The sequence below is a fragment of the Euleptes europaea genome, chromosome 5 (genome assembly GCF_029931775.1).
Source record: "Euleptes europaea isolate rEulEur1 chromosome 5, rEulEur1.hap1, whole genome shotgun sequence".
Lineage (NCBI taxonomy): Eukaryota > Metazoa > Chordata > Lepidosauria > Squamata > Sphaerodactylidae > Euleptes > Euleptes europaea.
Window position 1 is genome coordinate 96,500,672 of NC_079316.1, and position 26,422 is coordinate 96,527,093.

Genomic DNA, 26,422 nt, shown 5'->3' on the forward strand with positions numbered 1-26,422 from the left:
CTCTGGTTTGACACTCCCTAATTTCCTTTTGCTCTGACCTGGATGGCCCAGGCTAGCCTGATCTCGTCAGATCTCAGAAGCTAAGCAGGGTCAGCCCTGGTTAGTATTTGGATGGGAGACCACCAAGGAAGCCCAGGGTTGCTGTGCAGAGGAAGGCACTGGCAAACCAACTCTGTTAGTCTCTTGCCATGAAAACCCCAAAAAGGGGTCGCCATAAGTCGGCTGCGACTTGACGGCACTTTACACACACACAATTCCCTTTTGTATTTCCTGTCAACTGGAAGCCCGTGTTTGATGAAATTTGGACTTGAAGAATTGGGTGGGGTGGGGTGGGGAACCCCCCCCCCCAAAAGAAAACAGAGTTATCACATTGACATATGCTTTACAAGCTGTCTCTGTAATACATGACTAACTGCCACATCAATCTAAACTCAGGGACGTGGATTGAATCCAAAACTGTGACAGAGAATTGACCAAGCACCCTGAGATGACATCTTTACTCCAGCATCCTGCCGAATGCAGGTTCAGCAGTTGTGTCTTACCTGGCAGCATAGAAGTGTCAATTCTGTTCTTCCTACCACATTTATAAATGGAGATTGAACAGCAGCATTGGTGGCCATTAGGTCACTCATCACCCCTGTCCCAGTCCTGTCTCTCCTGCTACATTAGAATTCTGGGCACATGTGCTAGAATGCATGGAGAGGATTGCTGGCAGAATACTGGTGTCGTACCAGCCTTTCATGTTGATGTTAAGTCAGGTGATCCAATGGTTGGCTGTTTACTTGCCATAGGGGTACACATGAACACTTGAAGCTGCCTTATACTGAATCAGACCCTCGGTCCATCAAAGTCAGTATTGTCTACTCAGACTGGCTGCGGCTCTCCAGGGTCTCAGGCTGAGGTCTTTCCCATCACCTATTTGCCTAGTCCCTTTAACTGGAGATGCCGTGGATTGAACCTGGGACCTTCTGCATGCCAAGCAGATGCTCTACCACTGAGGCACATTGTAAGGCAAGGCTAGGTAGGGGTACTTTGGGTGCTTATTTTATTTATTTGTTGTTTTTTGTCTACATGGTGCAACTCCTACACAGGGTATAAGCTTGAAGCATCATTTTATACACTTATTGACAGCATACATCAGTTGATAGCACTGTAACTTACCTCACAGGGTGATTGTGATAGTAGAATGGATGAGGAGAGAACTATGTAAGCCCCTTTGAGTTCCTTGGAGGAAGGATGGGATAAAAGTATGATAGAAAGTAAAAGCTCCAACCTAAAAATTTACTGGAGGCATTTAAATTTTGAAGGAGGCAAAAGAAAACTCAGCAACCAGGATGCTTCCAGCTGGAAAATAGACAGATCCAAATTTTAATACTGTTTTTTACTGCACTCTTATATTCTCCGACAACTTCTCAACAGCTCCCAGCTAAATGTACCCTAGGGAAAATATAAAGCCATGAAAGCTTGCCTGATTGAGTACTGATGGATTTATAATGAGAAAATAAATTTCCATGTATATATAGTTGTCGTGACCATTTAAAAAAATCTTTAGTGATGATTTATTACTTCTCTTTGACAAATTTACTAGCATGCCCACATAGTTATGCTTGCCTGTTCGTGTTCTCCTCATGTTCCTTCTCAACTATAAAAAGCAGGTTGGGAAGGTTTGTACCCAATTCTGCACACTGTGTTATTGATCTGGGTGGAACTTCTCTGGTGCAAATTAACAGAATTTAATGGGATTAAATTAGTTGTGACTATCATGATGCAATTCTAGTCCCACTCACCTGGAAGTAAATCCCATGGAATGCAGGACTTATTTCTGAGTAAGCATGCATAATGTCAAATACAACTAACTTTCACTGGCTTTTGTGATCAGGACAGGAGTGCTGAGATTCTGAGTAGGTATAACAGTCTTGTGTTACGTGACTAACAGCCCATTCCTGAGGTTGGGGGCCAAATGGACTTAGGAGGCATGCTGGTGCTTATGTCGGTGTTAGGGGGACTTGCGCTGTCCAGAAAGGGCCAGACAATGGCGTTTGTGGAGCTAGGCTGGTGGTGGGAGTCGGTGTTCAGCAATGGTGTGGTTGAGGTGGTTCAAGCTCCGTGCCAGCGCCACAGAAGGGGTGTTCCTGGGGGCATTATGAGCACTAGGACCATTCCAAAGCACTTTCGGCTGAGAAACGTCCACTTTTGACGGTGCAAAGTTACGCCAGGTATTAACCTGGCACAGCCCATTGAGCCCCGTGCAGTCTCTCTCCGAGACTGGACCAGTCAGCCAGCGATCGCCCCCGCCCAGCTCACCTGGCAGCTGTGGAATCCAACTAGGTTGGCAGCCAATGGGGGAGAGCAGGAAGTGGACTCACCCTCGAGGGGAAGGGGCCTGGCTGGGCAGAAAATCCTTCAGAAGTGGCACTCAGAGCCAGTTCCACATTGACAGGTAAGCCTCGCGTGGCGCGGCATGCTGCCAGGGCGCTCTCTGAGGTGGGGGCTTTGCGATTTTTTCCACCTCTCCCCATTCCCCAAGGAGAACTATGAAGGGGCTTCCCCTCAACTCTGGGGGTGAGGCGAGGCTTCCTCGAGTCACTCTGACGGACTTGGTGCATGGGTGGGGATGCTGCCGCTGGTGATGGGAGTCTTGGCCGCCGCCACCCCTGACACTTGAATTGGGGGCAAGTCTGCTCTGGTTCTGGTCTGGTTCCCCCCCTTGCCACACATGCTGGTGTCATTGATCGGCTGCCACCCTTGAGGGGCAACTCTCACACCCTTTATTGGTAGTTTCAGATACCCTTCCTTGCTGCCCCTGCCTACCGTGCCTCCCCTCAATGCCTACTTGCCTGGTGTCTTGGGGAAAAAGGCAGCTCATCAGACCAGGAGCAATGGAAACGCCAGCAGAGTGGCTGCTGGCTGTGTAGACAGCGACGTCATCCATGAGGGCGGGATGCCCCCCAGACAACGCGTCCCCAGAACCGGGGTGCCTCAGCTGGTGAGGAGGCCTCGCAACTGCTTTGGCAACAGCTGTCAGGGGCCTGTCCAAGACCCATGCTGCGCAAAGCCCATCCGGCCGCCAATGAGTCCGGGCCACGGTACGGCCCTGACACCAACACCTGGCCATCGCATCCCCCTGAACAGCCCTCGATGGACAATGAAAAGTGGCGAGACAGTCCCGCAGAGTGCCATGGTGGTCAGTCAAGGCCCCTCCAACTGGCCAGGGAAACTTCGAGGCCCAGGAGGTCCCCCAATAAAAGTATTCTCTACATCAGCTGCTGAAATTGTGTCCCCTGTGATGGGTGGGGGGTATCTGCCCAGACAGAGCTGTAGGCAGCATGCCTTAAGGTTACACCTGTTTTATTGGGGAGTGAGCTGGGCCAATGCCCCACCAGCCATGGTCTGACTACTGAGGCCTGTTTTTGTGTCAGGGTGGCCCGTGAACCAGTGATGAGTTGCAGCTGGCGGAGACTGGGGCTGTGCAGCTTCCACTGCAGGCGGGGGTCAATTGGCTCTCAGAAGGAGTGTCCCGGGTGTGACCGAATGCCACTCATTGCCATGGCAGACGCCTTCACAGGGGGATCTGTCCAAATTCAGTTGTGGCCTCTTGGCACGCCCCTCTGGACTGCCGTGACCCATGGTAAGCCATCTCTTCATGGGCTGGCGTTTGCAGCGGTAAGCAGATCATGGTCGGCTGCCCCCTTCTGGAGATCACGCCACAGTACTTTGCACACACCCTCTCAGGCAAGGTGAGCAGGAAGGGCCACAGCCTCTTTCTCAGGGACATTGGGGCCTTGCTCCCAGGGTCCCTTGGGGTTCCCAGGGTCCCTTGGTGGGATCCTCGTCTAGGTCAGGCAGGCCCTGTCAGAGTATGATATTGTGAAGCATGGCATACACAGAGAATAGCTTGGCAACTCGCTAGGGCTGCATCACACAGCAGCCCCCCTGCCCTGTGATGAAGGCACCAGAATCTCATTTTGAGCTGCCCAAAAGCCCTCCTTATGACCATGTGCATCTTGTGGTGTGCCTGGTTGTAGGTGGCCCGATTTGCGGGATTGTCAACTGAGTCAAGAGGTAGGTCCTCAGAGGGTAGTCACGGTCATGTGGGAGAGGGAGAGAGGAGGGACTGGTAACTGCTACGGGATCCACAACCACACCAAAGCCCCCTTCTCCCTGAGGCCACAGCCACTGCACCCACCAAGAACGGCTTTCATGAAGGTCATGAACGGCTTTCAGAGGTTAAAACCAGCATGTTGCATTGTGCCCGGAAACAAATTGACAGCCAGTATAATTGTTGGAAAACACTGGTTTTCTGCATAAATTGAAGTTTCCAGATTACCTTTAAATCCAATCCCCCCACCCCCACCCCCCGCCCACACACACACAGAGTATGTTACAGTAGTCCAGTCTGGAGGTTACAAAAGCATGGATCAGGGTGACCACCTCAGCCGAGTTGAGAAGAGAGGAAAGTTTCCTAATCAGATGTAACTGTTAAAAGGCACTCTTGGCCATGCCATCAATGTGTTGCTGAAAGAACAGTACAGGGTCCAATAGTGCTCCTCAGCTTTATACCCCATTTGACAGGGTCAACAATCCCATCCAGAATCAGTTAATCTAACCTGCCCAGATTCTCTGGTTTCCTGACAAGCATAATCTAAATTTTGTCTGGATTCAATTTCATTTAGTTCAACCTCATCCTATTGTATCCTATTGACTACTGTATCCAGACACTGGTTTAGGCTGGAGATGGCAGCATCTGGAGGCGTTAAGAAATACAAAGGTGGTTATCACGCATATTAATACATTCTAAAGATTCAGATCATCTCATTTAGAGCTCTCATTGGTGCTTTCACACATGGTGAATAATGCACGTTCAATCCACTTTCAATGCACTTTAATGACCGTTTGTTTCATGCAGCAAAATCCAGCTGCAAAGTGCATTGAAAGTGGATTGGAAGTGCTTCATACAGCATGTGTGAAGAGTCTGGGAACATCACAAGTAAGTTTTCTTGGCCCTGCATCTGAAAGAAACTCTTTGCTATCAAGAGACCAAAACCAACACATGGCAATTCCCAATACTCTAAAGTCCTGTTCTAAATAGTTCAACAGAATATTATGGCAAACTATATCAAAAGTGGCCAACAGATCTAAAAGAATCTGAGAGGATGTAATGAGAGCCAGCATGGTGTAGTGGTTAAAGTGTCGGACTAGGATCTGGGATACCCAGGTTCAAATCCCCACTCTGCCATGGAAGCTTGCTGGGTGATGTTAGGCCAGTCATGCACTCTCGGCCTAACCTACCTCAGAGGGTTGTTGTGAGGATAAAATGGAGGAGATGAGAACGGTGTAAGCTGCTTTAGGTTACCATTGGGGAGAAAGATGGGATATAAAGAAATATTCTTTCCCATTTGCAGTCAAAGATCATCCATCCCATAACAATACCTGAAGCTTTGTTGAAAGGAGTAGGAGACAATGTCCCATCCAGATGACACTGAATTTGCTCTGCTATCACCTTGCCCCCCAAAAAGGCAAGTTTGAAATTGGTCTATAGTTTGCCAGGACATCTTTGTCCAATGAAGTTTTCCTTGATTGAGTTTTACATTACATTACATTATCACTTAATACAAAGAAATATGTTTTCAACAGTTCATAAAAACAAAAAAGATATGTTTTATCTATTTTTTTTATTCCAGTATGTAATAAAAATTGTCCACTGTTCACAAAATTTATTGTACATTGTAAATTATTTATTTGCATCCTTTGGTGACATGTTAATGTAGTTAATAAGGCTACATTCCAGATATGATTAAACCAGTTCAGTTCAGTTAATCCCCAATCTGCCACAAAAATCATTTTAGCAACCATAAACAGATTTCAGATTGCCATAGGGTTGCCACCAATGGGAGGTTTTGCCACCAATGGGAGGTTTTTGGGGCTGAGCCTGAGGAGGGCAGGGTTTGGGGAAGGGAAGGACTTCAATGCCATAGAGTCCAATTGCCAAAAGCGGCCATTTTCTCCAGGGGAACTGATCTGTGTCACCTGGAGATCAGTTGTAATAGCAGGAGATCTTTAGCTACTACCTGGAGGTTGGCAACCCTAGACTGCCACAATATCTGAAGAAGCTTCCAAACCTCTAATTATCCTCACAGAATTATATTAGTATCTGTTGGTATGTTACTGCATGACATACCATCAGGGCTGGTGCCAGTCATTTTTGCCCTAACCAATTTTCAAAAACAGATGTCTTGTAGAAAAAATAAAAGCGCAAAACTTTTTGTAAGATGTTATAATTAATTATATTCCATAGCACTGTTGTTGTGGTACTTATCTTAAAATACAAAAAATATATATACATTGTCAGTTGCATTTTTTTCAAGAAACTAATCTGTTTAAAACTGTGGCCCCTCAGGCCAGTTCTGCACTCCTCTGAGGTCTGTGCCCTAGGTGACCGCCTAGTTCGCCTAATGGTAGCACCAGCCCTGCATACCATTAATAAACTGAATCACATTTTGCTAAGTGGAAAAGAGCAAGAGTCCAGTAGCACCTTAAAGACTAACAAACATATTTTCTGGCAGGGTATGAGCTTTCGTGAGCCACATCTCACTTCTTCAGATCTTCAGAAAGCTCATACCCTGCCAGAAAATATTGTTGTTAGTCTTTAAGGTGCTACTGGACTCTTGCTCTTTTCTACTACTGCAGACAGACTAACCTGGCTACCCACTGTGAAACATTTTGCTAAAGTAGATTAACAGTCTAAACAGGTCTACTTAAGAATCCTGCTCGAGAATTCAGTGGGGCTTACTCTCAGGAAAGCGTTTTTAGGATTCCTCTGTAAATGAAAGAGATGTGTGAGGGACTTATGCTTGATCCTAATCAAAATATTTTTTGGCAATGAATACATTTCAATGGGAATGTCCCCACCAGCTGGGTCATAAGTAGTGAATGTGGCAACTGACTACAGCCAGGTAGGGGGAATCCTTGAGAGAAAGACTATAACTGATAGAGTAGAAAAGGGCAAGAGTCCAGTAGCACCTTAAAGACTAACAAAAATATTTTCTGGTAGGGTATGAGCTTTCGTGAGCCACAGCTCACGAAAGCTCATACCCTACCAGAAAATATTTTTGTTAGTCTTTAAGGTGCTACTGGACTCTTGCCCTTTTCTACTACTGCAGACAGACTAACACGGCTACCCACTGTGAATAATAACTGATATAATAAATTATACAGGCAGCTGAAAAGAATGGCATTCTGCACAGGACCCGAAGACTCGCCTGCCCTTATTGTCATCAGCATCTATTCCAATCAGACTTGGTATATAAACGAAGGCAAGATTATGTGTCGCTGAGTCCTTGCTTTTTCAAGGCAGCTAATGAAAAGTGTTCTTTGGGACTGCCTGCTGAAAGGTCTCGCTAACGTGATCTTCAGCAGCCCAGTTAGGGTTGTCAACCGCCAGGTGCCAGCTGGAGATTTCCTGCTGTTACAACTGACCTCCAGCCGAGAGAGATCAGTTCCCCTGGAGAAAAATGGCTGCGCCTCTAGGGCATTGAAGACCCTCCCCTGTGAGGTTCTCCAGCCAACCTCGGCAATCCCAAAAAGTCACTCGCTCAGACAGGCAGGTCTAAAGCAGGTAAACGTTTATTCAGGAGCCGCAGGATACAGCATAAGCAGTCCACAGTTTCAAAGCTGCTAAAAGCGAACCAAACTACAAAGCATAACTTTAAGCATAGAGTCATCCCAGGTACAAACCCAAAAGGCCTGGGAATCAGGAGATAACGGTGGAAGGAGGGAGTGAGCAGAAAGGAGGGAGTGAGCAGGCCGTAATACTGAAGTTGCCTGCTAGAAGCTCAAGGTCAGAGCAGAGCGGGGAGGAAGGAGCGGGGACAGCTTGCATCGTTCAGAGCAATAAAACGAAAGGATAACACTTGCACAGAAATGGGCCTAACTCATGTCAAGAGCCTGGCAGGCTGAACAGCCAAAACCATTACATACACTTGTACAGAAATACGCATGACTCCAGAAAGCATAACACCGGGGAACAGAGAGAAGCATGACTCTGACATCCCCTCCCTGAACCCCACCCCTCCTCAGGCTCCGCCCCCAAAACCTCCCACCGGTGGCGAAGAGGGACCTGGCGACCCTAAGCCCAGCGCAGAAGCGCAGCCCAGGCCCTGGGCCGCCTCTTTAACAACCGCTTCGTCGTGACACAAAAGGCCACCAAAATAGCTCCCTAAAAACAGGAACTGGTTAAAAGGATTGGCTTTGATGGGAAAAGGACCATATATGAAATTAATTTGCTACAACTATAATATGTTTAAAATGAGTGTTAGGGAGTTATGGGGGACTTATAAAATAATTAATATTTAATGGAAATGGAGGGAGGTGTAGGGGAAGTTAACATTTTTTGATTATATAAAAATATCTTTAATAATGGTTCCTATTTGTTTTTTTTTTTTTACTGTTTATCTTAATTGTTAAACTATATGTTTAATATTTTTGGGAAAATTTAATTTTTAATGGGACCATTTAAAGGATACTTTTTGATCTAATTCCTTAGATACACCGTTTATCCATTTTATATTATTGAATAATGTTAGATAGGATAAGAATATGTTAATTAAAATAGTAGGGATTAGTTTTGTTAGCCAAAGTTTACACAATGTATTTTCAGACGGAAGAGGGAGAGGGGGACGTCAATGTATTGTTAATTTAGTAATTTTATTATTTTTTTGGTAGTATTATTATTATCTTTTAACATTGGATATTGTTTTATATGTTGATATATTAAATCAAGAAAATAAAAATTATTAAAAAAACAAAAGCAAAAGCAAAAAAAGCTCCCTCAAAAGCCTTCAAACGGCCGACGGGCCTTCTTCGGGATTCGACGTTGGAGGCGGCGGCGGCGAATGGAGGAGGGCCGCCGCGGCGGTTGGGAGGAGGCGGGGCCGCCGCGGCGGTTGGGCGGTTGGGAGGAGGCGGGGCCGCCGCGGCGGTTGGGAGGAGGCGGGGCGGGAAGTTTGAACTGCGGCGGCAGCTCCGAGGCGTCCTAGGCGAGAGCGGGGCCATGAGGCGCTGTCGGGAGACCGGGGGCTTCGCCTCCGCCGGCTTGCAGGTAGCGAAGGAGCCGAGGGGCGACGCCGGGGGGCCGCGCTCGCTTTCCCGCCTCGAGGGCTGGGCGCGGCCCCTCACGGCCTGCCGGGAGAGGCGAGGAGGGCTGAGGGCGGGGGGATTGAATTGGCCGGGCGATGGAAGGGGGGGTTGTGGGGCGGCCGAGGAAGGGGTGCGCCGCTCGGCCGTTTTGGAAACGGCCTTCAAGGCCTTCCCGTTCGCGGTCCGGCGGCTCTCATACGAACATAAAGAAAAGCCCTGCTGGATCAGACCCAGGCCCACCAAGTCCAGCAGTCCGTTCACACCGCGGCCAACCAGGGGCCTCCAGGAAGCCACAAACAAGACGACTGCAGCAGCATTATCCCGCCTGTGTGGAAATGGATGTGGAGGCTCCCGTTGAGCCGGGAACCCTGGCTCCACACGGTTAAACTGTATGGCAAATCTCTATTTACATTTTGAAAATTTCCACCAGCTTCGTTGGGTTGCTTCCATCTCAAATGCCTTACATCGCCTTTTGGGGTGGCTCTGATATTCCTCGGGGGTATGCCTGTTGTTATGATAGACTCTTTTCGGTAGTCGACAAACAGTAGAGCCCGTGTCTAGGTGGGGTGTGTGTGTTAAGTTTGCTGTTTAAAGTGGTAAATACAGTCTAGGAAATGGCATGAAAGAGGATCCTCACCTGTTAAAAAAAGTTTGCCAAAATCTTAGGTACTCAGTTGGACAGACGTCATCATGACGTCCTGCTGGATCAGACCAAGGCCCACCAAGTCCAGCAGTCTGTTCACACAGTGGCCAACCTGGTGCCTCTAGGAAGCCACAAACAAGACGACTGCAGCAGCACCATCCTGCCTGTGCTCCACAGCACCCAAAATAACAGGCATGCTCCTCTGATACTAGAGAGAATAGGTGTATATATATAAAATGGTTTTTATCGACGCACCTGCTGGGGCCCTTCCGGCAGCAAAGCCCAGCTCGTTAGAGGATGCTTTCAGCTGCATCGTCTAAGGGCTCCCCGGCGGGTTTAGCCAGGGGAGCGAAAACAGCTCCAGGAGTTGGCCATGCTGAGCTGCCCTTGCTGTGTTACAAGCCAGCACTGCAGGGTGCTGGGGGGGGGGTCACTCGGCTCAGTGGGGCCCATATTGGGCATTGTTCTCTTTCGCACCGCGTCGTCCCCCAAGCTGGAAACAGTGCAGGAAAAGATAGTTGGTGAGAGGTCACAAACTGCCGTGGCTGAGGAGGGATCCGGGCCAAGTGGCTCCTGAGGCTTGGGCAGAGTGGCTGGGGCTTGGTTCTGCTTGCTCCTGGCTACCAGTGGCCCTGAAGAGCGGTGGTCCATTGGGAAATTTCCCTGTAAGGCCAAGCGGCCCTTTTTCTTTTTTTGTTTGAGAGTACAGTTTTCGGTACCCAGAAGGTAAAACTCCTCTTACAAAATGGTAACTGCATGCACCTGGAGGTATCAGCATCACAGTTTCCTGATACTTGTGGCTGTAACCTCTGAAAGGGGCTCAGGTGTTGAGTTCTTGCATTACATTCAACATATGTATAGCTGCACATTTGCCCAGGCTTCACATTTGCCCAGGTACTGACCCCCACCCCCGCTTTATTGTTAAAGTGAAAGTCCGCTGGCTGTCCCTTATAAACCAAAGTATGCGTTCTCATGATATTGCATGTACCAGGCTTGTAAATGGATTACACATGCATTCAACTGTATACATGTGTACAGGTCATCTGTGCTCTGTCTCTTCCCTAGCACCCCTGTGGCTGCTTGTGGATTAACTGTCTTTCAAGAAAATGTTATTCTGTCTTTCTCCCATCTTCCTAAGCCCTGTAAAGAGCCAGTGTGGTGTAATGATTAGGATAGAGGAGGCCATAGTTTAACCCCCTCCCCCAGCTGTGAATCTTATTGGATGTTCTTGAAGCAGTTGTTCTCTACTTCTCTCAGCCTCCCCAGGTGGAGAGGAGAACATGTATGTATGCTTCCCTGAGCTTCTTAAAGGAAGGTCATGCTTAAAATGGATGCATGCATGCATAGATAAAAGCATCCAATGATTATCTGGTACCCTAGAACGCAGTACGAAAAATACTGTCCTGCCTCTATCATAAAGCTTCAGTTCTTGGTGGGAAGCTGTGACAGTTGCCCAGGTTTAGCTGGTTTAAATATAAATTGTTGACATGTTTCTTGCCATCAACATTATTTTAGCTGGATTCAACCACTGCCAATTCTGTAAACAATTATTTTTCCTTTCCTGATATTGAAAATTTTAAAATAAAAGGAGGAATGGCAGTCAGGGTTGGAGTTTTACTGATAGTAGCATGTGTAATTGCTATGCCATTGGTTCTAACTTCTAAGCACAGAATTCAGTAGCTTTAATATCTTTGTTTTCATTTGGTATTATTTATTTACTTTAAAGCCACCTTCTAGGCTTTGAAGAAAAGGCTTGAAAATAGTAAAATCTAGTGACATGTAAGCATGTGTATGTGTCTTCTCAGGTGTTCTAATGATCAGCATGAGGATGATAACAAGCAACATTATATCCCCACTCCCCATTTTTAATAGAAGCAGAATACATTAGGCAGATTATACATTATGCAAAATAAGCTGATTTGCTTTGCATTATTAATTTGTGTTTCAAATTTTCACTTTCCATGTCTCCTCATTTCTTAAAAAGATTTTTGATTACTGGCTTTTTACATGGTCATAATCATTTGTATAGATTTTTGCTAGTGAAATGGATATAGCAATTACAGCAAAAGGCATTTTTAGAATAACTTCCTTGCTATCAACTATACTCTCGTTAATATTTTTCAAATTCTGTACCAAATACCTAATTTCATTCTGGCTCCTGTATTTACTATAGCTAATATGAGTGACATTTCTTTTCCTTATTAAAATGTGGGATACAATATTCTCATCATAGCATCTGAAGAACTGAGCTCTGACTCATGAAAGCTCTTACTTGAATAAATGTTGCTAGTTTTTAAGCCACCACTGGCCTTTCTTTATTATTTTAGTTATAACTCCTGTCATGCTTTAAAGAAATAAAGTAATCTAAATTTATCATCAGTACCAAACAAGACTTGGAGGGATACAATTGTAATTGTGTATGAGCCAGCTTCTATTACCGTGTTGGCGAACCTATGGCACGAGTGCCACTTCCGGCACTCGTAGCCCTCTCTGCCGGCACGCGCAGTTCCTCCAAGCCGCTGGCCTTTCCGGCTCTGCCCCGCCCCGGGTGATCTCCAACCAATAGAGATCAGTTCCCCTGGAAAAAATTGCCACTTTGGCAATTGGACTCTATGGCACTGAAGTCCTTTCCCAAACCCCGCCCTCCTCAGGCACCACCCCAAAAACCTCCCACTCATGGCGAAGAGGAACTTGGCAACCCTAGCCTTTCCCTCTGGGCCCCCTCTGGGGGTGGTATTCAGGTTAAATTGCCGCATTGGCACTCGGCGATAAATATGTGGGTTTTCGGTTGCAGTTTGGGCACTCGGTCTCTAAAAGGTTCGCCATCACTGTTCTATTACATCACAGACAGAATTGTTGTATGACGGAATACCTATTACCCCCTGCTTCTGTACTTTTTATGTTTACATGTCATTTCTATGGTTATTTCCAGCAACAGTAAGGATTCTAATCTATGCTGGTCATTGTAATACAAATTAGAATATTCCCTCCATCTGTAAGAAAGGAGTGAAATGGCATACAAGCATAAATTAGTCTGCTGTCCCTGTTTCTGCATTCACAACCCAAAGGATTATATCCTGGTTTGGCACATGAGTGTGTGTTAGAAATGTAGAAAAGTTATTCTTTCCCCCAGGACTTTAAATTCATCTGCATAGTTACAGGAATAACGGTCTGCTAAATGATCTTGAGGAGACCATCAAAGAGTTGAAAACTTTGCTTTTGCAGTTTTTCACTCTCTTTAACAACCTGTTTGTGACCTGGCTATGAAATCATGGCTGAAATGTACTGGTGCATTAATAAATGAACTTGAGTGAGTGTCATGGGTGTATAGGTATACACTTTTTGAATCACAGCGCATTATGCAGTAAATACAAAGCTTGTAGAGTCCATAGATTACTGGTATTCAAGACCCATTCAACAATGAAATTAATGGAAACCCTTCTACATAAGCATTAATGCATAATATAGGACAACTGACCACGTTTTGAAGATTTACCCCTTTATTTCAAAGTATTAAGCGTCATAAAATATAGCTACATAAAACACTATTGCTTATTTTCTCTTTAATTTTGATTTTAAAGAGGATTTGAATGTCTTACCTACTTGCACCAGTTTATGACATGAAGCTAGAACAGAATAAGCATTCTGCAGCATAAAGTTGGTTTATTTAAAAAAAAAAGTGTTTTGTGATAATTACATTACAAAAGAAAAAAAGCACGCTGAGCCAAATGCTGCTCCCTCTAGCCTGTACACTGTTTCCCAAGCTTCTGATATGTGTAGTCTACCCCATTAACTTGAAAACAAGATGCTTTTTTAAAAACCTTGTTGGCTTTTAAATCTAGCCCTCTCCAGGTCTTCTGGCCCCACGTACAAGCTGAATGGCTTCACAAGCCAGCTGATTGAGGGCCCCATCTCTCCCTGCCACAGTGCTAGGTAAGGGGACATGGTCCCTTTTCAGCTGGGCTGTGGGGCTCGAAGCAGCCAACACAACCCAGCTGATGAGCACACACTGGCTCCTGTCAAAGAGGTGAGCCTCTGTCATCAGGGATGCCTTTTTTTTTAAGGAGAGGGGTATCTTAGATTCAAAATCATCTGCTTTTTCCCATAACCTTCTCCTTTGTGGGAGAAGATCTTACATTTTGGCCTGTCTTTCTTTTAAGTAAATATGGTAGGTTTTGGGGAAGGAGGACATTTCACTCTTGTACTCAAAAAGAACAGTGAGCAGATATTTTTTGCACAGCGGCACAATTAATACCATATCTCTAGCCCACTTAGATGAGGCTGGGCTTTGTAGGTTGTGAGGCTTGTAAGATTCCTGTGCACCCATTACTTGTAGCATGGGCTGCATCAAGGAATCCTGGTGCACCTTACTTCCCTTATGATCACGATGTCACTGACCAAGAAGTGCAAATAACAGTAGGTATATTCAGCACAGTGGCTTAATACTTCAAAATGCATCGCATTTTTCATTGCAGCACAGTTTGGGAGATTCTGGAATATATGATATAAGCGTAGTTAAAAATGGCATACCATTTTTGCAGGTTCATGTAGTGTTCAAATGTGTGAAGAAGCCTTCCAGTGATAAGATTAATTTGGCAAAGGGAAGGCAGAGTGATACTGGTCTCTGTGTTAAAGGGAAAAAATCATAAATCTTTCTAGGACCCTTTAGTAGGATATATAAAGTAAATTTTTCGTCGAACTGGTAGGTCAGAACTAAAACTGGATGTGTACAGTGGATAGCTAGAGTTGAACCACCACCATTAAGTGGCAAAGAAAGTCGGCATATAAAAACCAACTCTTCTAGTTCTTTTCAAATAGAAATCAGGACCTTGTCCTTAGTTATTTCAGTGCTTAACTATCGCTATTTTAAAAGAAGAAGAAGAAAGGTGGGCATACATAGAAAACATTAAAATGTGGGTCTCATGTTTCAGCTAAAGTTGAGTATCAGAAAAGAAGGCTACTAAATTAAGTTGCATCATACAGGAGTTTTCAAATTAGGTGCTTGTTCTTTAGTTCAGTTACAGAACCTCAAGCTCTGTAACTACAGAGCTTGAGAAGGTGCAGAAAAGAGCAACCAAAATGATTAGGGGACTAGAGCAACTGTACTATGGGGAGCGGTTAAGACACTTAGGGCTGTTAAGCTTAGAAAGAAGGCGGCTGAGGGGAGACACTATAGAGGTCTATAAAATTATGCATGGTTTGGAGAGAGTAGACAGGGAGACGTTTTTCTCCCTCTCCCATAATACTAGAATACAGGGACATCTGCTGAAGCTGGAGGGTGAGAGATTCAAAACAGATAAAAGGAAGTATTTTTTCACACAATGCATAGTTAAATTGTGGAACTCTCTGCCCCAAAATGTGGTGATGGCTGCCAACTTGAAAGGCTTTAAGAGGGAAGTGGACATGTTCATGGAGGAAAGGGGTATTCATGGCTGCTAGTTAAAATGGATACTAGTCATCATCATGATGCATACCTATTCTTTCCAGGATCATAGGAGCATGCCTATTATCTTAGGTGCTGTGGAACACAGGCAGGATAATGCTGCTGCAGTCATCTTCTTTGTGGGCTTCCTAGAGGCACCTGGTTGGCCACTGTGTGAACAGACTGCTGACTTGATGTGCCTGGGTCTGATCCAGCAGGGCTTTTCTTCTGTTCTTAACCTAACAGTTATTTCATGCGTGCGTGGTGTCCTCCACCCCTTTTTTGAAATCTTCATGTAGGGAAAAACATGCACTGGCAAGTCAAAAAACGTGCCTTAAGACATTTATTTTAGTATAGGATATAAATTTCTTAGAGCAGCCCTTCAACTCCCAAGATGCGTGTCAAATTCCCTGATCTGATTGGAAACTGGTATGATGAGGATAGAGGCAAAGGTTTGCTTATCCTCTCACTACATATGGCTTAGGATGAATCTTAATCCTAGGGGTCTTTTGCCACTGGTACTGAGTGACTCCTTTAGGTCAAGATGGATCATTGCTATAGGGCAGGGGTCTCAAAACTGCGGCTCCAGAGCCGCATGCGGCTCTTTGGCCCGTTGAGTGTGGCTCTCCGAACTTGGTTCGGAGCCCCTGCTGTTGCGCCCGCTCGCACCGGCAGCCAGGCTGCAGAGCCGGTGCGCCTGAGAGAGAGAGAGAGCGCGGGCGAGCGGGCGCGCTGTCTCTCTCCCCCCCCCCCCCCGCCATGGAGAATGGCCGGGTCCCCCTTTCTCTTGCCCTCAATGGTTGGGAGGCTAAAGCGTCCCCTCCCCTCTAGCCGTGCGATTGCTGGGCTGGCGGCTCGGCGGTTCCTGCCCCCCCCGCCTATCAGCTGTTGGGCAGGGTGGGCTTCCTTTGGTAGACCTGGCCTCCAGCTGAGTCCCATTGGGAGGCCAAGTCTACCCACTGGCTTTCTTGGCGGTAGACCTGGACTCCGAGGAGGGGAAAAAGTCCCCCTTCAGAGGCCAGGTCTACCAATTGGCTTCTATGGGCCTCCGGAGGCCAGGTCTACTGCCAAGAAAGCCAATGGGTAGACATGGCCTCCCAACGGGACTCAGCCGGAGGCCAGGTCCACCAATAGGCTTTTATGGCAGTAGACCAGGCCTCCAGATGAGGACTCCGGACGGGGAGGGGGAAATGGCAGGAACTTACAATTTAATTTGTATCAATAAATAAGATCACTATTAGTATGATATAAAGTTTTATTCAGTGTACCTATAGTTTAATTAAGACTTAAAACTAATTAAAATTTATTAAGTTAATAAACAGTGTGCCTACCTATATAGTTTAAGTTTAAGAAATTTGGCTCTCAAAAGAAATCTCAATCGTTGTACTGTTGATATTTGGCTCTTTTGACTAATGAGTTTGCCGACCCCTGCTATAGGGGATAAACTAAATAGTTTGGGACTTGCTCCGTCAGCACTTTTGCAAATGGGTATGGACCAAGCTAAACTAACTATAAATGAAAGAGTCAAAGATACTGAGCATCAAACGGATCTCTTGAGATCCTTTGCATTTATAGCACCTCAACATTCCAGGTATATTTTAGCACCAGCTGCATATTTATACTCCCTGGAAAGGAACACACATAGGGCCTATACACTGGCCAGATGTGCAGCCCTGCCATCTGCCATATTAGAAGATTTAAGAAGATCCCCAGGGTAGTATAGGATATACTTATGCAGTGAGTGACTCTGTACTGTTATCTGAGAGCTCTATAGTCACAGTATTTTCAACTGCCAAGACTGGTTGACTAATTGGAAACTTTTTAAAAATAGCTTCCTCATGTCTTTAAGCACTACTGAGAATATCAATTTTTTAAATTCCTTTTTATTTCGGTATAGGCATGTGCATTCATCAACTGTCTTTAGTTTATAACTATCTGTTTTAATGTAACTTAAAGGTAAAATTTCTAATGCTATCTTATTGACAAACTCTAGGTCTGAGATATTTACTGTCATGGTTGTTTAACAAAATGCCTCTGGCTTCTTCACATAATGAAATCATTAAATGTTTTAACAGGCTGTTCTATCATAATTTCGCCATTTGAGATTTATTTAACTGCAATTTGTATTTTTCTATTTAGAGCTGCAGCATTCAAGAAAAAATTGAGTTTGAAATGCGAATGCAAGAAGGAATTTGTAAACTGCTTGCTGTGACCACGCAAAAAGACCAGACGTTGCATGCAGTTAAAAACCTGATGGTTTGCAATGCTCGCATCCTGGCCTACAAGACAGAGCTACAGAGGCAACAGAGAGAGTCCGTAAACAGAAATACAGGGCGGTCAGTAACAATCTGAGTTTTCTTGCATGCAGATATCAGATGTTTTAGACATAACCTAAGGTTTGTCCCATAATTACTGGTAGGTTGGGTATTCTGTAGGGCTGCATACAACCTTTTAAGACCTTTGATCCCACTTCAGTATGGATGTGCACCTCAAAAAATCAGTATTTTCTGGATTCAGATATTAGGAAGCCAGAAGATATTGTCATTCCTTCTTGTCCAGGTTCCAAATATCGGTTTGGTATTTGGATCTGGTTTGTTTTTTTCAGGATTCAGGTATTATTTGACTCCATTATTCTCTATGAGGAAACTACGTAGGGCTGGAGGGATTATTTTTTGAGCAACTTGCACCAAAATTGCAATGGAGCCTGTCCTTTAAAAGGATGCCTGTCCTTTAAAATAACCCCCAAATTTGAAGTGAATTGGACCAAAGAATCAATGCAGAACTGGGGAATCCCAGGAAAAGCTCAGGATAATGTGGCAAGCCAAACTCAATAAATGTAAAACCCAAGAACCCAACCTAATGGTGAACGAGAATGTCCAAGCTAACCAAAATAGGAATGCTGTTGCAAGCCCAACAAATATAAAATCAATGTCTGAGCCAATGTACAACCCAAGAATCGAAGGTAATGTTGAACCTGAGGATCTACTGCAAACCCGACACAGACCAACTCATACAAAGAATGCAATGTTGCAAGAACAACAAAACCAATTTCAAAAGGACAGAATCAGAGCCAAAGCAACACGGCAAGCTGATACCAAGCCCTGGAAAGACACAGAAACACTGAAAAAATAAAAAGTTCTGGGAGCCTTAAAATGTTGGCTCCCAATATTCCCAGTTACTGCAAAATATTTCTGGGATTTTTTGGGACCCATTTCCTGGTATCGTGAAGAATCCTGGACACCATCCAGAGACCTGAATATATCTGGAAAATACTGATAAGGTATCTTTGTATATTCTGATCAGATGTATCCAAATGCACATCCCTGCTACTCTTGAGACTATGAAAGTACCTCACAGAATATTCACATATATTTGAACTGTTGACAACTGTGTGCTCTTTATTAATGCTAAGGCTTTTTCTCCCACATTCGGGACTCAACGCGGTTTACAAAATAAACACAAAAATATAATTTTAACAAACTGGAAAAATGAATGAGCTAGGCCAATGGATCCAGGACTGCCACAGACTGTGGGCCAAGAGCCCTTTGGCTTAAGCCTCTGACCACACAGGCTAAAATACCTGTAACCGAGGAGGCAACAGAAACTCAGCTCAAATCTCACTCATCAGGCAGAGCTGTTCCCACACTCTGATGTGTAGTCAGCCAGATTCCTAGATGCTAGCACAGGGCCTTCAGTGGGTCCGGATACGTCTGTCACTGCCAATTGCAGGGTTTATATGGCTTGCTGTCAACAAGATGGCCATGCCATGCCTGGTGGGTGTTGAGGGTGGGCCATGGGGCTACCACATGGCCCACCTCCCATTGAGAAGCAGAATTCAGCCAGGACACGCGCGGCCCCCTCTCTGCCCCATGTCACTCTCCTCGCGCCATCCATGAGGCTGTGCTGGGGCCCAACGTCCCCTTCGCCCTCGCAGGGGCTGCCCAAAAGTGGGCACTGAGAGGGCTTCATGAGGATGTCGAGGGGGGACCGGGAGGGGTGGGGACTAAGATAGGATGTCATGTGGGTCAAGCCAGATGGTGCTCTCAGAGCGATGTTGTGTCGATCAGCTGCCGTGGCCAGGGAAACAATTGCTTGGGGGGGGTGTCTTGCCATCCCGCCAATACTCGCACAATCCTGGCATCCCCCACACTACAGGCCTGATCTTCCCCGACTCCCACCTGCCCATCCCAGAAGACATGTCCAGGGTACCCCTATTGGCCTGTCACTTGGTTGTATTCCAGAGACTCCAGGGAACAGTGGAAGGGGCAACGCCAAGGCAAGCTTTCCCCTTGGGGAGGGGATTGCATGGGGTTCTATGGGCTGCACTGGGTACATACCTGGCATAACTTTACAGCACAAAAAATGGGCATTCCTTGGGCAAAAGCCCTTAGGAGTGGTACTATCCCCGGGGACGCCCCTTTTGACGACAGCGGAGGCTTCAGCGCCTTTCTGGCACTGGTGCAGCAGTTGCACCTATGCTCCAATGATGGCGCTTGCTGTCGCCCCATTGCACTGGCCTAACTCCTTCCGCCGGCGCCCGTGCCAGTTTAGATGGCGCAAGTGGCATTTGTGCCAGTGCAAAGCCCTTTCCCGCCTCCTAAGCCCATTCAGCTCCAACCTCAGGAGTCTTGGATAATTTGAGGAGGAGGCTTTAAGGACTGACTGGAAGAGCCTAGTCTCAGGAAAGGAATCTGATGCTAATGAGATGGGTGTCAGAGGGGCAGTCCACTTGAAGGAGGGACTGATTGAAGTTGATTTGTACTCCTATGGCACCTTGGGGAAAAAGACACTTATTGTGACAACCATTATTGTTGGCTACTTTCTCAGGTGCAGGCTTGCAGGGACATTCATCCCTCTTCCTCAGGGAGTATGTAGATGGAATTCCCTAGAAGGAGACATTGCAGCTGGGTGAGGTGTTATTCCCTCTGTGTCTGCTCATTGATCTAAAGGAAATGTTTTCAGGTTAATTCTTCCTTGTTTACATGTGTTGCAATTGCCCAGATTTGCACACTTGATAGATGAGCCTTAAGAACCTCATAGAGTATGAATGCAAAAATATACTCTCTTTGCATTTTTCAGCCTCAGCAGGATTAAAAAAATGGTCTCAATACAGAGGCAGTGTCCTCATAGGGTGATCATTCAAACCTAGGTATAATGGTTAGGCCTGGGTTCAGATGTCGGTGTTCATTGGCTGATATTTTTTCTCAGCCTAAACTACCTGGCTGGGTTGTTCTTGGGATAAGATGAGGAGAGAGTCATGGATGTCATCTTGAGTCCAGTTGTGCTGCATGATACAAGTAGGAGAGCCTTTTAAATGTTAACTCTAGAGGAACAGGTTTCTCTGGCAGCTGTGTGGCTGGATTAACGTATAAAAGGCCCCCGTCCTGAGGTTGGGGGTTCACAGTATGGAGCCTGATCTGACAGTGGGCTCTCCAGGTAGGGGTGTGTGCAGATTGCTTCAAAAGAATCCCTCAAGAACAGTGTCAGTTCATAGGATGAAACCATGTACCGTATATACTCGGGTATAAGCCGACCCGAGTATAAGCTGAGGCACCGAATTGGACCACAGAAAAGGGATTTTTTTATTGACCCGAGTATAAGCCAAGGGTCAATAATACTGCGCTCTAAAATGGCGGCTGCCATTTTAGAGCGGGAGGAGGATCTCGCCCCTGCCCCAGGTCGCCCTCCCGCCCACCCCGACCCCAGCGCCCTTGAACCCCCTACTCACCGGGAGAGGCAGCGATGCAGCTGGCTAGGGGTGTGCGCCAGAGGCCCCCACAAGCACCTACAGGCCCGCTCGTCAGCTGGCGAGCGGGAGGACCGGCCCAGGCGGGCCCCGCCTGGCTGACAAGGCACCAATGTTCCCTGGCCCCCGGGCTGGCCAGCCAGACAGGGCCGTGGGGAAAGGTGGGACAGCGTAGTGGGGGGGGGGAAGAAGCCGCCGCCGCCCAGCAGAAGGTACAGGGCAGGGGCTCCCCGGCGGCGCGTCCAGGGCGCAGGCCGGGTGATCCGGGGGGGGGGAGGGCAGGGCAGGAAACCTCCAGCGGCCCCGACGACATTCCCTGGCCCCCGGGCTGGCCAGCCAGACGGGGCCGTGGGGAAAGGTGGGACAGCGTAGTGGGGGGGGGAAGAAGCCGCTGCCGCCGCCCAGCAGAAGGTACAGGGCAGGGGCTCCCCGGCGGCGCGTCCAGGGCGCAGGCCGGGTGATCCGGGGGGGGGAGGGCAGGGCAGGAAACCTCCAGCGGCCCCAACGACATTCCCTGGCCCCCGGGCTGGCCAGCCAGACGGGGCCACGGGGAAAGGTGGGACAGTGCGGTGTGGGGGGGAAGAAAGTGCCGCCGCCACCGCCCAGCAGAAGGTGGGGGGGGAGGGACAGCCCGCCCATCAGCTGGCCGGCGGAGGGGGGAGCCCACTGGCGCGGCAGACTCAGCACGGCTCCATGCGTTGGGGGGGGGGGGAGAAACCACAAAATACCGTATTGACCCGCTTATAAGCCGAGTTGAGATTTTTCAGCCCTTTTTTTGGGTTGAAAAACTCGGCTTATACGCGAGTATATACGGTAAGTGTTATCTTAGCCACACAGGAGCCATTAATTAATTAACTTTTACCTGTCCAGTTAGGAAAGAAGAAGGTAATAATTTTTTTAGAAGGGAAACAATTGTGTAAACCACAAAAGAGCTCTCAGGACTGTCTTGGTACTAGTGTTTTGTTTGTAGTATTGATAGTGGCTGTCCAGAGATGACATATTATATGTCTGATGAGTCAAACCATAGGAAATGTTGAGCGTATATTCTAGAGTCCTATGGGATGTTTAACCTTGTCTACTTTTTTTCCACAAAAAATGATTAATTGGTGCCATCTGCTGGTCAGTTTAGTTAACTACATCAATGTAGAGCTAGGAAAATTAATACCTGCCATGGGGCCAAATAGCAGATTGTTCAGGGATTTGAAGTATTGATTTCAGTACTGTGATGCATTCCAGCTCAGGTCATTTGTTTGGTCGTAGTAAATTCAGGTATTGCTTGTTTTTAATTACTTGTGGAAGGACTACATTTGAACTGCTTGGGGGTGTGGGTGATGAAGTGATTCTCAGCCCTGCACCCTGAGGGACTTGTTCTATGGTAAGAATAAATAATAATATAGAAAAGTGAAAGGCCTGGGTCAGGGGTTGCGACAATAGACACGTCTATGATCTCCCAATATAGTTTGGTTGAGGCACATCTCAAACAGCTACATGTGTTACTGTTCTGAACTATATGAAAAATGTCATGGCTGGAGTCAGGTGCAAATTGTGTGTGGGAATTTTGCTTTAAAGTGAAAATTATGCTCTTGAGTTTTTCAATCCAGTTATTTTTGGCTGGTACACACCAGGGACATCTTGTTTCTTTGTAGTTGCCATATTGTGACTCAGTCTCTCACAAGCATTGAGACAAGGGGCCATTCTGACAACGGCATGACAGCAGTATGCCCCTGACCCGATCACTGAGAAATTAAATGCATAACATGGATGCAGTTTGTATCAGCTATCTTGCAATGGTGTGATGATTAGATTGTCAGACTAGGATCTGGGAGACTCATAGAATCATAGAGTTGGAAGGGACCACCAGGGTCAGAGGTGGTTTTCAAATCCCAACTCTGACATGGCAACTCCTTGGGTGATCTTGAGCCAGTCACATGCTCTCTCTAGCCTACCTCACAGGTTGGTTATGAGCATAAAATTGGAGAGGAAAATGATGTAAGCTGCTTTGGGTACCCATTGGGGAGAAAAGTGGGGCATATCTAAATTTAGTAGCCCTAGAATTATTTTAGGTTTAAGTGGTTTTTGGTGTTTCCGTTATGCATTACGGTAGGTTAGAGAGAAAATTCTTAGTCACGAAAAGACAGCTCTAACCTAGATAGCCCAGGCTGGCCAGATCTCGGAAGCTAAACAGGTTAACCCTGGTCAGTATTTGTTGTTGTTGTTTGTTTGTTTTTTGGTAAATTTTATTTTTCCAAACATTGAACACTATAAACATAGACATCATACAAACGCAATACAGTCTATTACAGCTTGATTTTACATAATCTGTCATACATCAAATCTTACTCAGAGTATAGCTATTCTGTTCTACCTTCTTTCTTTATCAGAATTTAATCACATATATAAAAATAATTATAAAAAAGAAGACAGATGGATTAATGATTCACCCTTACTATTTTTAATATAATTATATAGTTGGGTCATCTTCGTAATTGATGTGACTATAATTATATATGTTATTATATGAATTATCAACTATGTAGAAATTGCTAGTTTTTTCTGTCCTCTATTATATGCTTCTTAACTCATTTAACTTATTCAATAACATTTCTTAATTTACTATTTGCATTAGTAAATTAGAATTCTTAACACCTATAATCATAATTAGCTATTTTAACATGTTCTATAACATTTCTTAATCTAAATATATGTAAGCATTAATAAGTCAAATTAGAATTCGTAACACATATAGTCATAATACACACTCTGATATTTCTCAAACTCTTCCATTATTACTTGAATTATCAACTATGAATAGTTAGTTTTTCTGTCTCCATGATAACTGATTTTACTTATTCAATAACATTTCTTAAACAATATGTTTGCAATAGTAAATCAGGTTAAAATTCTTAACGCATATAATCATTATTAGAAATTTTGACATGTTCTATAATATTTCTTAATCTGAATTTAAGTATAAACATTAATAAGTCAAATTAAAATTCTTACCACATATGGTCAAAATACAATTTCTGCTTTTTCCCGGACTCTTCCATGGCTGTTTTGTCAATTAGATTTATCAGCTTAACCGTCACTGGACATGTTCTTCAGTAGGTTCTTCTGTTTGTCCCTATTCTCTTTTTCCTTAAAATTAGTGACTTTTTGCTTCGTTTCCTTTTCTGTGATTTCCTTCCTTTTTTCTTCCATTCTTTCCTGTGTAGTCAATTCACTTGTCGACAAATCTGCTGCAGGAGGAAACCGCCAACAGTATCTTACTTCTCTCTTCCAAAAAATATGGGTTGCCATAAGTCAGCTGTGACTTGACAACCAAAAAACACACACAGACTTGGCAACATATATATCTAAAGAAAAAAAGGATAACAAGTAGTGAAACTCTCCCAGGGCACGATGTTTTAGGTTCACTTTACGCTCATGACACTGGAAAAGTAGAAGGTAACGCTAAAGCACAACTACGGGGAAGGATTATTTAGCAAAAAATGCTTTTCCATCTGGGCTTACATATGATGCTTATAAAACATAATTGGATACCCATTAATCTAATCTCTAATCTAATCTGAATGAGGGAAGAATGTAGATGAAAGTTCATGGTTTAATTAGTTTTTTGCCTTCTTTTGTCAGGTGTTCAGATTTTGTTGCTAAAGATCGAGAAGCTTGTAAGGGCAAAGTCGCCATATCAGGTATGTTCAGTTTCCTCTGTTTTTGAACCATAAAGAAGCTCAAGGTTTTCTCCTGTGGCAGGATAAATTGCTGTACAATACCTTTTTTTAAAAAAATGCATGGTCTATGTTCATTATCTTACTCTGTGAAATTCCTGGACATGGGGAACTTTGTTGTGAAATCCATTTGAAAAGTTAAAGTCATTTTTTATAACTTGGCTGTAAACACTTTCTCACTCTGAGGGGGAGGGCATCTGGAGAGACGGGTGATTCTCTTCCGGTGGTCAGGGTAGGCGTGATCAATGTTCACTTCCTGTTCCTGCCCTGGAATCACCCGCTCTTCAGTTTCCCTCCTGCCTCGTCAAGGGAAGGCAGCAGCCAAGGTCGCTCCATAGAAGCAACCTCAACTCCAAGGAAAACTTGCATCCATACCTTCCTCTCTCTCTTCGGGGTGTGGGGGACATCGCTCTCACTAGAGCAGATACGAGGCTTCACAAGCTTCCTATCCCCACATACGGACATGTGCTCACGGGATGGAGAATGAAGCCAACGGGTTACTCTCCCAAGGGGACTACATAGAAGGCCTCATCTCTGTGGCACAGCAGACAGCCATCCAGTCCTCTCGCAGCCGCAAACACGGCCACGTGGAGGAGTCGGGACCCCAGGCGGAGAAAACCAAGCGGGAAAAGCCAGAGGTGGCCAAGAAGGCTGCAAAGAAGATGTGCTTGGAGGGAACAGCCCCAGCAACAGCCCATTCAGTCCACAGAGGCAATGAGGGCCCCCAGGAGCCAGCGGCAACCCCAGCAGCCACCCAGAACCAGCCAGAGCAACATCCACCACACGGTGAGCTATCTGCCCCCAATCCCAAGGGCCAGGGTAGGCAGCAAGCAACAGAACTCCTGGATCTCATGAGAAGGGCCCTAAGGGAGGAGTTCCTGTTTCTCCAGGCCCCAGCCACCTCATACTCCTTCAGAGGCTCCCAGGAATCCCAGGCCAATTCCCCAGTGGAGGAAGAGGAGCCCAGCACTAGCAGGGACAGGCCCCAATCCTGGCCCACGTTGGGCACAAGCTATAGGGCAGAGCGGGGGGGGGGAATTCTCCAATGAGAAAGAATTTCCACCAAAAGAGCAGCAAACCAGGCTGTTCCCAGGAAACAACTATCAGAGTCTTCTAACAAAGGCCATTATGACTCTGGGCTTGTCTGAGCCAACAGAACAGGGGAAGGAGACCAGAGAGAAAGTAAGGCCTCAAGGAATCTCCCCCACTCGCACACAGAGCTCTAACAGAACACTCCCATTTCCGGAATTCTTTGAGAATGTTTTGAAGGTGGAATGGGAAAAGCCCCTGGGCAATAAGCACTTTCCTAACGGGCCCAGGAAGATGAACACATTAGCCTCTCATGCCATGGAGTTTCTACAGCTACCCCTAGTGGACGCTCCCATCACAGCACTCCAGTCCTCCGGTCTACTCTCAGAGGAAGGCATGAGGGCACTCAAGGACCCTCTTGACAGACAAGCAGACCTGGCATTGAGGAAAGCCCACGAGGCTCTAGCAATTTCCCTCCAAGCCTCCACCATGGCAACCCTATTTGCCAGGGCAGCCATAGCTTGGACCACACTGATACCACATCAAACAAACCTGATAAACACACGAGAACCCTGGCAGCAATCAAACATCTGCGCTGTATCGAGGCTACCAAGAAGGTTCCGCCAGAAGAGAGGTCCTTCAGAGTCTACTCTATTTTTTTCATCGTTCCCAAAAAGACGAGTCTGGTGAGCCATTTTGGACCTCAAGTTCATGAATAA

At 45.9% G+C, this 26,422-nt stretch overlaps 1 protein-coding gene across 1 annotated transcript in view; it reads left to right on the forward strand.

The window, feature by feature from the left end:
• Positions 1–2,339: 2,339 nt before the first annotated feature.
• Positions 2,340–26,422, forward strand: part of RTKN2 (rhotekin 2) — a 57,856-nt gene continuing 33,773 nt past the window's right edge. The window contains exons 1-5 of the mRNA XM_056850522.1: positions 2,340–2,440; positions 2,785–3,290; positions 8,808–9,097; positions 17,340–17,536; positions 24,580–24,638. Coding sequence (XP_056706500.1) covers positions 2,340–2,440; positions 2,785–3,290; positions 8,808–9,097; positions 17,340–17,536; positions 24,580–24,638 — 1,153 coding nt within the window. The remainder of the gene's footprint in view (positions 2,441–2,784; positions 3,291–8,807; positions 9,098–17,339; positions 17,537–24,579; positions 24,639–26,422) is intronic.